At 39.3% G+C, this 17,498-nt stretch overlaps 1 protein-coding gene across 19 annotated transcripts in view; it reads left to right on the top strand.

Annotated features, from left to right (window-relative positions):
- The first annotated feature begins 609 nt into the window (after positions 1 to 609).
- The window catches only part of msi2b (musashi RNA-binding protein 2b), a 236,699-nt gene continuing 219,810 nt past the window's right edge, over positions 610 to 17,498 (top strand). For all 19 annotated transcript variants that reach the window (XR_004658998.1, XR_004658996.1, XR_004658997.1 and 16 more), the window contains exons 1-5: positions 610 to 849; positions 1,180 to 1,220; positions 1,514 to 1,595; positions 2,146 to 2,230; positions 12,903 to 12,944. Coding sequence is in view for 16 of the 19 variants with exons in the window: in XM_034889676.1 (XP_034745567.1) it covers positions 788 to 849; positions 1,180 to 1,220; positions 1,514 to 1,595; positions 2,146 to 2,230; positions 12,903 to 12,944 (312 nt within the window). In the remaining 3 variants the exon portion in view is untranslated. The remainder of the gene's footprint in view (positions 850 to 1,179; positions 1,221 to 1,513; positions 1,596 to 2,145; positions 2,231 to 12,902; positions 12,945 to 17,498) is intronic.

Raw genomic sequence — 17,498 nt, 5'->3', positions numbered from 1 at the left:
ACCTCTTATTGGAAAATGACTTTGCCATAATATTGTTTGCCACCATTGAAACATGATACAGTATTTCTGGGGGAAAAAAATTCAATAATTGTTGTAATTATTCAATTATTGTTCATCAGCATGCATTACAGATGACATTTGACTGGTGATGCGCAATACGTATTGCCTCACATTGCATGCAACTTTTAGCTGAATTAAAATTTGCTAAAAAAAAAATAACAAAATTGTGCGCCAAAACAATCAGGATCATACAATTATGAATATGCAAATAGGAATTGCCCCATTTTTATTTGCTCCTTTCTGAGGGAGCATACTGCATGGCGGAAGAATAATAAGTTATTGTAATTAATCACGCTGCTGCTTTGTAAAGGTTTACTTGTCAGATGAACACTAGTATATAAACATTGCTAATTAAGAAGAACGTTTCTAATACAAAGATTTTTTTTTTTATGCTACGTGTCCACTGATTTAGAAGAGCAATAAGCCACTTTCACCTCTAGTGGCTTAGTGCTTAATTAAATGACAAATCGGAGGATTGGTTTGCAGATTGCCTGAATTGACGTCAATTGGATTGGTTAGGTGACAGAGGCAGGCTCCGCCCCCCTGTGGGCCAAGGTAGAGCGTGCGGAGAGAGGGAGGAGGGAGCAGGGGGCTGAGCTGATCCCACGTGTGACGCTTTCATTCCCGGCTCAGTAATATTCTCATAGCGGGGCTTTGCATATCTCCTGCCGTATCTGTGTGTGTCTGTCACTGTTACTGTAGTCCCAGCCTATAGTTTGAAATAGATATGGAAGGAGACGGGAGTCAAGCCACATCCGGAAGCCTAAATGATTCACAACATGACCCGGGGTAAGAATCTTTCAAAATTTCTTCCAAAGGTACGTTTTTTCCCCATGTTACAACATCTTAAAGAGGACTTCGACTGCCGTGCTGGATTCGTCCCCACAGTAACGTTACGCACTTAAACCGTGCACGAGTCTGTTTCCAGATTCAGTTAAAAGACCTCAGCTTTGTAGCACGAGTGGCCTCCCCCTTTGATGTAGATAGACAACAATTACTAAGCGCGAATGTGTTTTCCTAGTCTTCCTTTATCCTTTAAGGTCGCTTTTAGAAGTAGTTAGTCGTCAAAATGGCCGAACTGACATCTGGACTCACTTCTGTTGTGTTTTCCCCTTACAGTAAAATGTTTATCGGTGGCCTCAGCTGGCAAACCTCACCAGGTGAGACTGTTATTCTCTTTTACACCGTGTCCTGTATTTCTTGTTGTTTTGTCGCTGTGACTGAGTGCTCGGTGTAGCTACCGGCGGTGTATGTGCTAATGTGCACTGTGCAGTAGTGTACTGTATGGGATATCTCACTAGTGTGTGAGCACGATGTTATTTTTGATCTCCGTCCATCTGAAGTCCTCTATTCGACCCCTATGCGCATCGCGGGGTGTTTTTTTGAAATACAGTGACAACAGCATGGCCATATGTTTCTGTCAAATGACCCGACATATTTTCTCTATTCACAGACAGCCTTAGAGACTATTTTAGTAAATTCGGGGAAATAAGAGAATGTATGGTGATGAGAGATCCCACGACAAAACGCTCAAGGTAAATATAGGGCTTTTCTACTTTTCCTCCCCAGTGCATGTAACGATATCGCTTACTTTGTCCGTGTTTAGTGTTAATCCCGCGTGTATGTGTGTTTCTGTGTCCACGCGCGCATGTGTTCGTGTGTGTCCCCGTGTGCGCGCGCGCGCCTGCGTGTGGTTTCACAGCGAGCCAGATAAGCTTAAATGCTCACTGCTGTAAAGCTGCAGCCGAATGCAATTTGACATTGACTTTGTGACTGCACCACAATGTTGGTGTAGTGTCGTCTCATATTGTTACATACCAAATAATGATCAGCAGTGTCCCCAGTTCGATTCAAATCGGCTACAGGACGTCCATAATGTGGATTATAAATACATTAACACAGAAAAAAATGTATTTATACTAAGGTCATAGGACTATGATGCCTACTTGTATGCAATTTATTGTGGAAAGTCACTATATATATTTTAGTTTTTAGCCTTTTGTATTTGCAAGAACCAACATTTTGTAATTTTGTATGTGTGCATTTTAACATTGTTGTTTTCGTCTTTGTGTGTTTGTGTTGCAGAGGATTTGGGTTTGTTACGTTTACAGATGCTGCCAGTGTAGATAAAGTCTTAGCCCAACAACACCACGAATTAGACTCAAAGACGGTGAGTTAATTTCACGTACACTTACATAAGTGTTATTACTTGTCAAGTGTTTGCTGTTCTGCCGGTGGAGACCCCCTGTCCTAACTGTCTGACTTTTAACTGCCTAAAAGCCTTGTGGGTAAACACCTCGTAGGTTGACAGGCTGTGTAGATCAAGGTCATGTACAAAGGCTAAGTGCATGATGGTCCCTTCAATACTAAGCTTAGCAATAAAACACAACTCCAGGGTCAATATCATATGTGTTCACTTTCACTTCTCTCGATGAATGGGGCAGACACACCCCCTTCTTCGCTGCAGCCACATGTGTGCAGTGTGCACATATCTCATGTTCTACTGAAGGGCGTGCTGGCTCAGGCCTGCTGCCTCGCTACTGTTTGACCCAGCAGATATTGCATTGTATCACGTCTGATTTGCACTAATACTTGAAGTGTGCAAAAACCAGGTTTGAAACACTTCCACTCAAAAAAAGATCGCCCTGATGCCAAAAACTGTTTATATTTGTAAGTAACAACAACAACAAATATGGTATTCAAACTAGTGGCTTACTGTAATGTGAACTAATAATTGGATGTAATGTAAATGCAGCCATGTAACGGCAATCCCTTGACCTTTTTTTTTTTTTTTTTTAAATGTATTTTTAAGTTAGAAATAAATGTCTGAACTCACATGCATAGATAAGGCAAATGATCCACAGACATGCATCTGATTCAGGAAAAACTTTGAACTAATGTGGATTCTTCTTGCCCTTTTTGAAATGTGTCAGTAGATGAATAATTAAAGAGGCTAGTCATTTTTGAGAGATGTCTGTAGTGATGGATGAGACAGGGTTCAGCTGAAATTGTGTTTGTCTGGGATTTCTGCTCGGTAGGTGGTAATATCCAGATATGCCAGCATAGTTTTGGAAATGGAATAGTACATGTTGAGGAAACATACTGTGTGTGCTACACCGGCTAAAGGCAGCTCTAGATGGAGGAATATTGTTAAGGATTTTCAAAGACAAATAGATTGTACTCTGAAAGGGATAAGAATATGCCAAAAAGTAAATTTAGGATTAATTGTCTATTGTTACCATATTCTTAGCTCGAGTGTATGTAGCACAGATCTGAAAACCTCGCATTTTGTTAGACAGTGAACCTTTCAGTTATTTCAGCTGCATAGTTCCTAGGACTGTGGCTGATCTTCTTTTTATTACGAGGCTCTGAGGTTTCTGGACAGTTTTCAGAACAGCTCAGTGATGGAGGCGTCACTTCTCCAAATGGGCTTAGGGCTTTACTTTTTCTACTGGTCTAAAATTGAGTTATTTACCAGTATAACACAGTCAAAACACATTATGAGGAAAAAGACAGTGGACATACAGTTGATAATAAGTTTCCTCTCCCACCCCCCCATTCTATTAGATCCTTCTTCTTATGTTATTTCAAGTCTCAGGTGGGCCAGTCTATCACTTAAACCTTGTGCTTTAGTGTTGCTATGTGTTAGTCATAAGGCTGATAAGGACAAACAGTGGTCCCTCTGTTGTGAATAAACTATAGAGGGAAGACGAGGTTCTTAGCAGTGAAACGACCAATAAGTACGACAATGGTGTCGCAAAAATGTAGAAAGAGAGGAGTACATAGAAGCAGGTGAAGGAGCTGTTTGGAAGGGTAATGATATAAGCATACTTTAAAGCAGAATCTAGGGCAGTTTGATAACTTCAAGCTTGACATTTGGACTGAACAACTTTGACAGCTTGACAGAATGCATGCATGCATATATATACTTGATGACCTCATGGGAAAATACATTTCCAACAAAAGACATTAAATGTCTGTCTGTCTCCGTCCACCTTAGCACAGTCCCAAACCACCGCACTTCTGTTGCTACTGACTTATTGATTGCCATGTTGTTTTTTTCACCCACAAGAAAAAGGTCTTTCATACTTTTTTTTTTTTTTTTTTAACTCATATTAAAGTTACTCAACTTTCGGCTGACAGCTTCTATATATTGTAAGTACCAAAATGTAGAATATTCTTTTGTTTATTTTCTTATGTATTATGCTGGAAAAACACAGATTTGTCTTGCTCCTCTGAATCATATTAAGTGGTATGCAAACTCTGTAATGTAAAAATCACAATTTGTCTACAGAAATAATTGTGTTCTATTACATTTATTGAAGGCTGTATGTCATGTTTGGATAAATGTGTCATACTTGTCCAATCTGACAGTCCGTCACCTTGAAAACTGAACAGGGACATTTTGAGGTCTGCCATCCAATCATCATTTTCTCTGAATTGTGGCGTTGGTATACAGACACAGTAAAGTTCTCTTAACTTGTTGCACGTCTGTCATTACCTAATTGGCAATTTACTCGGGGCTTGATGTGAGTCCTTTACTTCTTTATTATGTAAATATGTATAATTTCCTCTTTCACACGTAAACAATCTATATGTTGTGGAAGTGGATTTTCATTCCAAATTTGTTCACGTATTCGTGGGGGGGGATTTTTTTTTTGCCTTTTTATTAGATAGCATACAGTTGAAAGCTGACAGGAAATGAAGGGAGAAAGAGACCTGGCCAGACTCGATCAGGGGACGTTGTGATTATATGGTCAGTGTCATAAAAACCTTAGGCCACCAGGTTGCCTCAAATAACTAGTTTGTAATGACTAGTATCGTAATCATATTGGACGTTGACGTTTACAAAGTATATATTTCAAAAGATATGGAGACAAATGAGATTTGCATTCCTGTCTAATGTTAATGAAACAATTAGTTGTGTGTATGATTTATTGTCTTTGTTTCCATGGCCGTGTATTTTGTACCCCCCAAACCTGAAATATATTGATGATGCGAATAGTCCTGTAATAAAAGGGATAACTAATGGCTTCATCATAATAAAGAACAAAGTGAAGCTTTGTGTTATTTTGTTTTTTTTGCTTGACATTTTTGTAATCGGATGAGTGTTTGACAGTATAATTGACATTCCAAAGATCCTGACGCAAATACTTGCAGAAATTGATATTTCCGAGCTGCTAATGTGCTATTGTTTATCCGTCGGCGTGCAATAGGAGATTACAAACCTAAGGCAGCTGTCAGCTGTGTTGTTTTCCCCACTATTAGTCATTGGGCTATATCTGCTGTGCTGTTGTATATCTTAACGCTCACACTATCACGATTGCATTGCATTAGGCTCTATCATATCTCTTTACAAAGTTGCTCAGCACAAAAGAAAAGAACGAAACCGATCCAGCAAATGTGGATGGTTCTCGATGTGTTTGCAGATGTTGGTTTGATACAAGCCTCCTACTTTTGCAGTGCTTGAATGAATCCTCACACGTGTTTTTGTCCTTAGCAACCTTGAAGGGAGTGAGTGGCTTGAGGTGCTCTGACTGTGAACAAGTTGAGTCATATTATTTGTACAGGGAAAGTGGAAATCATAGCTAATATAGTGTTTTTTTATCTCATTTTATTTTACAGATATAGTTGGAAATGACAATTTAACTTACACACACACGGTATAGTAATTATTAAGTGTTATTAGTTAAAAAGCAAACACAAAAGAGAAAGTTCTTGATTTGATTACACTGAGACATCACAAAAGATTTCAGTATGGAACATTATTATTTTAGCATAACATTTCCAATTAATGTAGCATCCACAAAAAAATGTCAGGATGTGCAATAACAGGAACACCATCACAGTCTTCCTCTTCTTTTTTGGCACTTGTTTTTCTCCTTTTTTTTGTACCGGGTCCTCCTGCCTTCTGTCCGGTTATGAAAACACTTGAATGTGAATAAGACACATGGTGAAGCACAGCCCGGGGCTTCAGAACACACATGCTGGTAATTCAGAACATATTTACCATTTTTCATTATGCTTTGTTCAGTTTAGAAATATGTAACTCACAGCATCTGCTCCCAAGGATGGGTCGATGCAGGCCGGTGTGAACAGGGGAGATCATAGTACATGATTTTGCGTTTGAGAAGTAACAGTTGAGAGCTTAAAGCGCCCATGTTATGCTCATTTTCAGGTTCATAATTGTATTTTGAGGTTGTACCAGTAGGGTTTACATGGTTTGATTTTCCAAAAACACCTTATTTTTTGTTGTGCTGCACATTGCTGCAGGTCCTGTTTCCACCCTGTGTGTTTAGGTCTCTGTTTTAGCTACAGAGGGAGACATCTTTGGGGGGAGTCGCAAACGCGCAGTAGCTAGCTGAGGATCACATCGGCTAGATAACTCTTTCTCCAACTTGGGTCAGTACAAGGTAAGATTAGCTGGGAGACTTCTTTTAAACCAGGGACTCTTGTGGATACCTGCAGAACAGGGACCTGGAAGTAGTTATTTTGGAGATTATGGTGAACTATTGTGTGTTATAGCAGTATTTTGCCATTCAGAACGAGCTAGTATGCTAGTGCTAGCATGCTACAGTTAGCCACCTCATCTTGGCTAGTGATGTGGAAACCCGTGCAGATTTTGAACAGCTCACCTGGAGACCGAGGCAGATATTCAGAAACCGTATCTCACTCAAAACAACATATAGTTTTTTTTCCCAAAGTTTTTTTTAAATAATATATGCACTTTAACAAGGCAGTAGATTGATTCCAGGTTGGCATCTTTTTAATTGTTTTATGTAAAGCAGTTATAAAGAATTTAATAAAAAGTGTTAAAATATTTATCAGGGACCTAACATATGGTTTAAGTCTCAATTTCTTGAATGACCAACGGTCATATTTACCTTGCAGTTCTGATGTTGTAAGTGAGGCAGGAAAAATATGGATGAGCAGCTGTTCTAGGCAGATCTAAATCGGTTTCATCAGAGTTTGGGAGTAAAGTCAAATCAGTGAGCTAAACTCTGACTTGCTCTTGTTTAAGTATAGCAGGTGCTCTGTCATCTGCAGTTAATTATAGCTGAGGGCGTTATTAGTGCATGCTGCATCTTGCCAGTACATACAGAACATCAGATGTTCGTCATGGCGGTAATGTAATTTCTTGTGTCATACCAGTGAATCTGCATCAGACTCATGATGGTTTTGCATATTTTCTTTAGAAAATGAAAAGATGTCCAATATCCTTTTGAGTGAAATTTGGTGAAATTGTCATTATTGATTTGAGCATAACAAACTGCCTTTTTGAGGTGGTGTTCCACCGCAAAAAAAATCAGTAAAGATTGACAGCACAGATATGAAACATTTGCACCTGCTTCACTGGTATCACACAGGCACACCTGTGGACCTGCTCACACAATTAAGTTGGCGAAAGCTGCAAGCTTTGATAAGCTTTTTTCCTTTTAGCTGAAACACCACATCAACGTGCTAGTGTAGATATGTCTTAAGAGAGAGGAAGAGAATTTACCCAGGAGCCGCATTAATATATGAAATCCTTTTTATAAGATGTGAACTTAAGATATAGGCTGTTTCTCTGCCCTGATCTCCCACAGTCGCATGCAAAAGCGGCCCACAGAGGCCCTGTAGTAAAAGGCTGCGGAAGATAAAAGATGGAGTGGCGGGGTAGGGGGGATTCCTCTTGGTCTGTTCTCATTTATAATGTTGACATATCTGGTTGTATGATGTCTTGAGGAAATCTACTTTTGTTCTGTGTGTAAGATCATGTTTCATCATATAGGAAAGGTGCACCGAGACTATTAATCTGAAAAAAAAGTCTTGTCAGGGTGATGTAAAGAGGCCATAGGGTGAGAAATACTTACATACACACTGGAGAGGCCAGTGTGAGTGAGGAAAAAGCTCTTGATATAGACCGCGGCTACTTCACCAGAAGTGCATCTTTAGCATGTCACCAGCCGTGCTCTTGTGCTCCGCAAAAACTGAACAGTGAACACACGCCTAGATGCTATCTGAGATACCCACATTGCAAAAGGCGCACATACCATAATTGCAGAGCCCTTTGAAAATGACATCACATTAGACGCTGCCAGTCAATTGTACATAATAGGTGGTGCTGCCATTAGATGGTTACCGTAATTTAATCACAGGAAAAAAGAAACCCCATACAACCTACAGTAAAGACATTTGTAGATAACGGATGCCTGTAATAATAATATCCTTATAACCGGTAAGAATATGGATAATTGTTCTTTCACAAGGAACACACTGAGTGCAATTACACTCAGACTAGTAGCCAGATTTCTCAAGTTCCATGAAAAAAGCCCATCCTAAATAAGATCAAAACCAGGATAATACTCAAAACTGGGTTATTCACATCCTCATATACACGATGCTAATGCTATCCTGGCTCCTGGTCACCTGTGTGCAGCTGTTTCTTCATTTCTTATCATCTTCCGTGATGTTCTGTACCAAAAAATGTTGACCAAAGTATCCTGGTTTTCTATTAGACTACTCCAGGTAGCATACTTATCCAGGTCATTTGTCACACGTGTGAATTGGGTCTGGCCCAAGTTTTTGAAGTATGATTTTGTTGTGGCTCATACATAAAAGTATAGTGGTAGGTTAACTCAATACTGTCTGTTTCAATGATGCATGTTGATTACAATTTGCATTTGAACACGATACTTGCAACTGCAACTAACAATTAATTTCATAACAGATGAATTCGCTAATACTTAATCAAATCATTTAAAAAAATGTTTTTTAAATGCCCAACACAATTTCCTAGAGCCCAAGGTGAAGTCATCAAATGTCTTGGTTTGTCTGACCGACCGTCCACAATCCAAAATATTCAATTATCTGTAAAACAAGGAAAAGCTGAAAATTTTACATCTGAGAAGCTTAACAAAAGAATTTTTGTACCCTAATGAACAATCAATTGTCAAAATAGTTGAAAAATTTACTGTTGATTGATTAATCTTGGCAGTTGTACATCATACCATCAATTACAGTCATTCTGTGAATCAGCTTTTAAGAAATACGACAGAAAAGGACAATATGTTATGCATCAGTCAAGTCAATCCATGTGAAGTTCATTACTAGAAGATGAAGATAAATTTCAGGTGTTTACCTGCTTAATAGCGTTGGTTCCCCCCCTCCCCCCTGTTTCAGCAGTTCATCTGGCAAGCAATAAGACGCAATGTTCAAAGGAGGAGTGCATTCATATAGAGAGCAGATTGTTCAGTCAACTCCAAGTGAGGATTCTACATATCTATGTGCTGTTTAGTTTGCATGCACTGCTCGGTATTCCATGATAAAGACATTTCCTAGGGGGATTAATAAAGTACTTTAACTGCTACTAGATGATAACCGCTACAGCTGGATGGGAGGTCTTGCGTTCTACACTACAGTTATTTGTCTTCATTTTGTGTTTTAAAGAGCTTTTTTGTACACATGTTCCCTAAATAATGCCTTCTCTACCTTTACATCAGCTTGTGACTTTATTTTTTCTCTTGCTTTTTTTCCCCCCAGAATCCATTTCAATAAACCACTTTGAGTATGCCTAAACTTGTTGGATTTAGCTGATGTAGGTGGAGAAGCCGAAACTTACAGTGAAAGAAAAAGCATAGTAAGGACAAGAGTGTTTTTCCCTCGCCTAACCCATTAAGTACTTTCTTGAAAACAAAAATGGACCAAAACATACAATGTAAATCACTAATACTGTAGGCCTTTTTATGTTGTTTTGTGTTAAGAAGTTTAAGGTGTTGGTAGATAAAAACCCAGTACACAACCCAGGTCCGGCTGACTGATGGCAAACCTGTTGGTACGTGTGTACATAACAAAATGTTTCAGGAAGGAAGTATCAGGTGAAACTGAGACAACATAGTTCAAAGTTACAGCATTCTCTGCAAAAGGCAGTGCATATTTTAGCTCTCGGCCTTTTTTTTCTTTTACATAAAAACCACATGAATATGTTAACCAGAGCAAAACAGTTTCTACATCTCCCTAGCCTGGTTGACCCTCTTCAGTTTGAACTGAGACTGGGTCTGGGGAAGGTTCATTCACAGCTCAATCCAACAATAAAACATTGAGACCATTCAACAAGCACACTTCCAAAGGGGCGTCAGCAACAGATGCCGCAATTGGATAGTCCTTCAACCAATCGGGTCAACGATCCGGGTGACGTAGCCGTCATGTTGAATGTAAACAAAACGCTGCTTGTCATCTTGTAAAGCCTGTCTCGGTGGTCGGGATTGGTGTTTCGATTTGGAAAACAATGGAAACGGGCTACAATGGGCTCTCGGCCAGACTGACTTGCAGAGCAAAGTTTGTCCGGGTTTTCCCATGCTAACATCTCCCCTCCTTACGATCAAATTTCTCAAAGAAGTCATTCATCATAAGTTGTGACCTAAAAAGGTGCTGCTGTAGGATTTCTCAGAAGGATTGGTTAGTAAGTCCCCTTTGCCTTATTTGGTTACATTGCTCTCAGTATGATTTAAACAATCTGCGGTAGCCTCATTTTGCACACAGTTATGTGCATGTACCTGCCTATTTTTGATAATTATAATATTTTCAGCTGACAGAAAACTATATGACTTCCATTGCTGCTGTGTTTTTAAGTGCTCTCTTGTGCATGGTGAAACGGGAAGCTTCATAGTGAATAGAAATTCTCAGCAGGACAGAAAAACAATTAGTACACGTAGTATGGTGAAATGAGGTTTGATATGTTTGTATAGTCTTAAAAAGTAAGATACATTACTAACTATAGAGGACTTTCGTATTCAAAACATAATGTGTTGTCTTTGCTCAAATAGGGCGCACAAAATAATTGAGTTTGAATTGGTTTTGCCTGGGGCTAAGTGCTAAATCTTTAAATGAAATTCATTACAAGCAGGGTTGCTATACCCAGGTGTTATTGAATTCATTTCTCATTTTGACTTGATTTAGAAAGATAAGCGTAATAATTGAGACTGACAGAAAAGATGACAATGACTTCGCCTTCAAACACATTAAAACGTAGTCAGTCTCATTGGCTTAATTGATCTGTGCAGATGGTGTCTTTTTGTTCTTGTGTTCCTTAATTCCAATTTCCTTCCATTGTTTCTCTCAGTAGAAAGATGTCTTTTTTTCTTAAATACTTGTATGTCCATCTGTGCTGAAGGAGTAACTTTTACAAAAGCATAGAATAGGGACACTTATTGTAGATAATTAAGTATAACACGCCACAACATAAAGAACAGCATGAAAAGGATTTTCTGTTAAACACAAACAAGTATTATAATGCCAAAAAGCAAATATTTTCCATTTTACAATTCCATTGGTACCCAGGCAAGGACAATTTTGGAGGACATTGCTCATGAGATTCATTGTCAGTGCAAGGTTGGTCAGACCCCCCACCCATACCTTCATACCAGTGAAATTAACGAGGAAAATGTAGCTAATGAGATAACAAGCACAAGATGGAGAAACAGGCTGATCTGACGCATCCTCACAGTTATTTGGCAATATCTGGAGGCGTCAGCAGCCTCAGACTCTCATTTTCTCCCTGTCATATTGAATCAGCGATTCCTGCCTAAAATAAAAGCAAAGCCCTGCTGCGGCCATGACCAGCAGAACGATGGCGTGGCGGGCCTCCACCTCAACCTTTTTTCTATTTCTTTGACGCAGATTTGGTTTTATTTTTTTTATTTTTATACAGCAGCGCCAGAAGATGATTTGGTAACACTAATATTTAACTAATTAGTTGTAAATAATATGCGCTTTCATAAAGTACACTGCGCAATCCAATGAATATTGGGCCCAGAACGTGTCATTGAGTTCCAACAATTGTAGAAAATCTGACACAGTTAAGTAATGAGGTCAGTGATATAGGTCAGCTGTATTCTGCTGCCCAGTCACATTGTGAGTAATGAACCTAGCTGGAAATCAAAGTATTTATTGGGCCAAATCTCTGCACCAGTCTAATTATTGGGTGTTTTAGAGTAGGGAATAAAGCTTAAGTGCGTAACTTTTTGACATTAACGCACATCCGTTACATTCAAGTCATTGCCAAATGAGTTGCCACAAAGCTAATTAAGACAATTAGCTCCACAAAACTCCCCCTAGATTTCTCAGTAATTCCATGTTCAGAAGATTGTTGCGTCGGATGACTTTTCCGAGTGAAGTTATTTACCTCGTCTGAAGAGTCCAAGTGTTTGTTCAGTTTGAATTGTTTACATTGGCTGCAACATGACTACATTGTTACTAAGATATTATGCCACCCATAACCCTAACCTAGCCTTCTATTAGTGAAAATAACCTACCCTAACCTTAACCAGAGTGACGATGACACAATAACACAATGAGAAACGAATGACGTCAGATTTGACAAAAGCCGGGTCTGAAGTCGCAGAGCCCTTTTAGTTACAAAATCCCACCTTTCTATGTTCTTATCACCACTTTTTTGGGCCATTCATGTGCACTTAATTTGTAATTGCAATAATTCTGACGGCTACTGAATGCAGCTTTAGTGTCGAATGCTTCTCAAATTCAAAAGCAGACTGCCAGTATCGCCACAGGCTGATTATGCAGCTTTTGTAAATCTTAATGGGTCCGATAAATTGTTATCATTGTGAGCGGAAAAATATCACATTTTAATACATTGATTTGTTGAATATGTGTTACTGCTGTTACAACCCTAGTATTTATTCCTGACCACAGAGGACTTAAAGTGTGACCATGTGAATACTGGCATTCCGGGGTCCCTTTGTGGGCTCACAGTTTTTAAGAAATTCCTGTTCATTGCTTTTCACTCTTGGAATATCACAGCTTTTCTTTTAACAATGGTTTTGCTATTCTTTTCTCATTTGCAGATTGATCCTAAGGTTGCCTTTCCACGTCGCGCCCAGCCTAAGGTAAGAATAAATTGGTGACTAACCCTTTTCAAAGAAAATGATTATGTCTCATGTTACTAGCTTACATAATTTTGTGTGCTCACACAGGAGATACAAAGAGGCAGTGGTTGTCTGTCGTTATTATAGAGAAATACCTAGTCTGGCTGCATTGTTCTCACCTTGTCTATGCCGTTTCACCAAAGCAATTAAAGTCGGACGTATTAGACTTAGAGGAAATGTTCAGCATGATTGAGGTTATGTTGGTATTTTCTGTATGACCTGGCTGTTTTTACATCTACATTATTTTCTGTGCTTTTGTGCTTATATATTAATTTCATCCCTCATTATAGTTTTTTTCAAGTCAAATAGTTTCAAATTAACTCTTTTGTTATTGTTACAAAATAGTTCAATGCCGTTTTTAGTCTGCAATAGTTGGAATCAAGTTACAGTGTGTGTTATTGCAACAGAGTATAAGCGTGAAACCATTTTTCACTGATAACTCATCTATTGGCTAGATGCGGGAGGCGGGCTCTAATACATCGGCAGAGAACGGTAGTAATTAGTTTTATGTAGGTGTGGAAAAGAGGACATCTAAGAAAGTGGAATCCAGATCCTCCTCTCTTGTGTTGGATGTTAAATAGTAGGTGCCAGTAATGTCAAATGCGAGAGTTTTATTTTTAAATGGAAAGAAATGATTTGTGACTTCTCATTGACAGTGATGAATTGCATTTAGTGGCTAAATTATACATCTATTGAGTTGTTTTCTATAGCTTTTGGGGTTGAATGGGGTTGAATGAAGTGATTAAGAAATATCTTTAATTGCAGTGCATGCATGTAGAAATGGTCACAATTAGCATTGAAACAATGGGTGATTTAAAAGATAAGCCAAACTCCAATCACGCAGGAGCTGTCTTATGAGCTCCTCCATGATGCCTATTATCTTTTCCTTTTTCTTGATTACTGGTCTTGAGCAGCTCTATTGATGATTAAATATTCAGCGCGTGCAGATGGTGCTGTGGCATAGTCAAGGGCATTGTTGACATGCCTTCTCACACCAACCCCCAGCTTTAGTGTGAAGGCACAGTACACTGTAGCGTTATTCAACATCGCTATTGGACCTTTTTCCACCTAAGCCAGGTGGAAATCGATAATAGATTTTCTCCTTCCCACTGGATCAGAGAGGGGCATTGTTAAAGAGTTGGTCAGGTTTCAAATGAGGAATTGGCAGTGCAGGCTTTCAAAGCCAGAGCACATGGCGACTTAAGGATATCGGCATATGGTTGAGAAACTACCAGTGTTTCTCCACTTTTTCTTTACACACCAAGTGTATGGCTGGAACTTCTTCTGTTCTGAACCTTGCTTATGAAAGTCGTAGATGCAATAACACAGCTCAGATGGTTGATGATGCTTCCGATTTTTTTTTAAGTGAACGAAAGAACTTGCTATCTTGCTGTCGTGGTTATTGTTAATCTTTTTTTTAAACAGTGCTACACTCTTTTTAGCAATGACTCAGAAAGGAAATACAATATTTTGAGTTGTTCCACAACATATTTGTCATTCTACCTTGCATGGTTCATAACTCAGTGAAATAATGACACCATAACAGAATTTGTGGCACGGCAAAAAGCCTTGTACCAATGATTTATAAAATGGCTATAGGGCAAGCTTGTTAGAAAAGAAAAATGGTCGTATTGAATGGCGATTATAAAGGATCTTAACACAATGGGATTAAGCCAGATAGATTAACATTGCATGGGTTTTTACTTTATGTTAAATTGATTTCCGACTTTTTTTTAAAAGAAGTCCCATTCTGAGGTTTCCATTTAGAAAGTCCTCTCTGTTTTGCATTTGCTTTCTTTTGTCCCTCTTTTCCCTCCGCTGTCTGCTTGCCTGGCTGCTTATGCAGCTGTTGAATAGGCTTCATTCTTGTTTAAAGAAGCTCGGCTTGGCAGGTGCCGCTGTGGCACGGGCTTCGGGGAGCAAATCGTGACAAGCCCAATCAGCGTTAATTTTCTCACGGCTAACAATGACCTCACAAGTAACCCTGCCAATGACCTCCCGCTGCTGAACGCTGCAGTATGGTAAAACTATACAGTATGTACAGCACGTAGAGTAATGCTGAAAACAGACAGGAAGTGAAGGTGAACACAGAGGACATTTCACTGTAAACAAGTGAAGGTGTTTGCACCGGGATGACAGGATCACAGGAAAAACAACTTGTATCAACAGGCATAACTGACACTGCCCCAAAACACGGACGTTTCCATTATGAAGAGGCGGTCGGACACAGACAGGAAGGAGTTTGGCAACAAATAATCATTAGGCGATGTCGAAACAGACATCATTTAATGTGAATCGGAGTTGACGTGCATATCAAAGTCAAAGCTGCTCAGGGCGTTTGTATTGATACGATAAATCTGGAGAATTTTACACGTCTGTTTTTAAGGTCAGTATTGTACCTGAATTGTAGGTTGTTGTCATTATAGCACATAAATAGGATGAAATAAATAAATAAATAGAAGTAATGCAAACTGGCACAACTCAAACTTATCTTAAGACTTAAAAGAAGAACATTTTGTGTTAGAAATAGAAGCTGTGCTTACAAGTCGTGTCAATGGTGTCAATGCAGACTACTCCACAGCTATTCAGGGATTGGGTTTCTTCTGTTGATGATTGACAGATGGAAAGACATTGATGCAAGGTGTTTAATGCACATTCGCTTATACCTTACCTCTTCAGCCTAACTGGGGTTAGCCATGGCGCTGTTAGATCGGGAGCTAAAAGTAGCTTTAGAATTCCAGGATTTCAGGATACAAATATATACATTTAGTTTCAAAACAGGCCATTCTTAGTAGTAGTATTTTATTTTATACCAATAATTTTTACCACCCAAAAAAATGTAACTCTTTCTCTTCATAAAGGTGGGGGAATATATGTTAAAAACATACAGTAAACCTTGATGTTTTTTGAGGAGGAGTTTTCAGGAGAGTTCAGTTTCTACATTAGAGTAATCAATATTTACATGGAACATGTACCGTATGTTGAGATATTGGTCACTGCAACAGTTTCTCCTATCCATACTGTCCATAAAGGATGACTCATTCTCTGTAGAAATGCATTGGCTGAAGCTAAGTGAATGATGCCTCAACAGTCAAGGCATTTCAACCTATCCTTTAACTCCAGTCAGACTGTTTCACGTCAAGTATTCTAGTTTTTTAAGCCCCAGCTGGATATTTTTAAAGTCTCACTCCTTATTTTCTACATTTCAAGCCTGATGCGATGCTGATGATTCTTAAAAAAAAAAAACACCTGCCGTTTTTTTGGATTGTGGCTGTGTACAGAAAGTGGTACAGAAGACAGAGATGAGATGACTCTGTTTCCTTGTTTGATATTTTCCAGTACGGTTCATACTGAAAGATGTAAACGAGGCCTGCTCTCAGTTTCCTGCAGAAATCAAAGCGACGGTTTCCGCCGACATCGCTCGAGATTTACCACTCAACCGTTGGCGTCATTACCGCTGCCGCCGCTGCTTTTGTTTCCGACAGTGGAGTCACACACAACCATGGCATGTCCCAGCATGATTTTAATTGCCAGTGGGACTGTGGCCACTTCACTAGGAGATGAGTTCTGATGGCTTGTTATGGAAATGAAAGGAAGGAGCTCCAACCATTTACAGAGCATGGGCAGAACCCTTTTCTTGCACCTCCATAAAGGGAATTTGCCGTGAAAGCCATCCCGAACAGGTTGTCACTGTGGCTTTGGATGCAGAACGAAGACTCTATCTGTGCACAGATAGATGTTTACAGCACAGAAGCAGCTGTGACGACACTTCCAGAAATTCTGTTTATTTTGTTTGCTATGAGAGTTTTTCTAACCTGAAAGTTCTCGTATTAAAACCGCTTGCTTTGATGTCAGTGAGGAGGAAGTGAGGAACTATTCTTGTACATTGGTTGAAGTCATTCTGGGATATTGGTCAAAAATACCACCCGAGCATTGCCCCAAATTGTCCTCCAGCCTGTGACAGCTGTGGCTGTGGCTTCCCCGTTGGTGGCCTACAGTTAGCATCGGCCTGTCTCTGGCAGTTGGAGCTCTCTCTTACTCTTTGCCTCTCTCTTTGTCTCCCTCTCTGTCTCTGTATGGCATCTTCTTGGTCTCCCTTTAGCCTCTGTCTGTCCTTTACCTTTTTTCTGTTAATGGCAAAATGACCAGTACCTCTGTCCCGCACACCTCTCTGTGTGCTTTAAGTTCTTACCTGCAGGAAAAGACTTCAAGAGACATTTCAAGTCTGGACTTTATATAAAGTCTAATATTAATGCTGCGTGAAGTATATGCACATTCTCATCCCCTGTGCCTTTTTGTGTTCTGTGTGACTTACACACATAAGGTAACATGTACCCATACTGAACTAGAGAGACGTGATGTCTCGTTTTCTTTATACAAATTCAAAACAAACTTGTACCTGGTGTCCTCTTTCATTATTCTTTTTATTCATCTCTCACTGTAAATGTCTCTGATATTGTCTTACACATTATATTTTTTAATGTTAAGACATTGTGGTTTTATTGTCATTTTGTG

The sequence above is a fragment of the Etheostoma cragini genome, chromosome 13 (genome assembly GCF_013103735.1).
Source record: "Etheostoma cragini isolate CJK2018 chromosome 13, CSU_Ecrag_1.0, whole genome shotgun sequence".
In the NCBI taxonomy this organism is placed as follows: domain Eukaryota; kingdom Metazoa; phylum Chordata; class Actinopteri; order Perciformes; family Percidae; genus Etheostoma; species Etheostoma cragini.
This window is presented reverse-complemented; position numbering and strand designations above follow the sequence as displayed.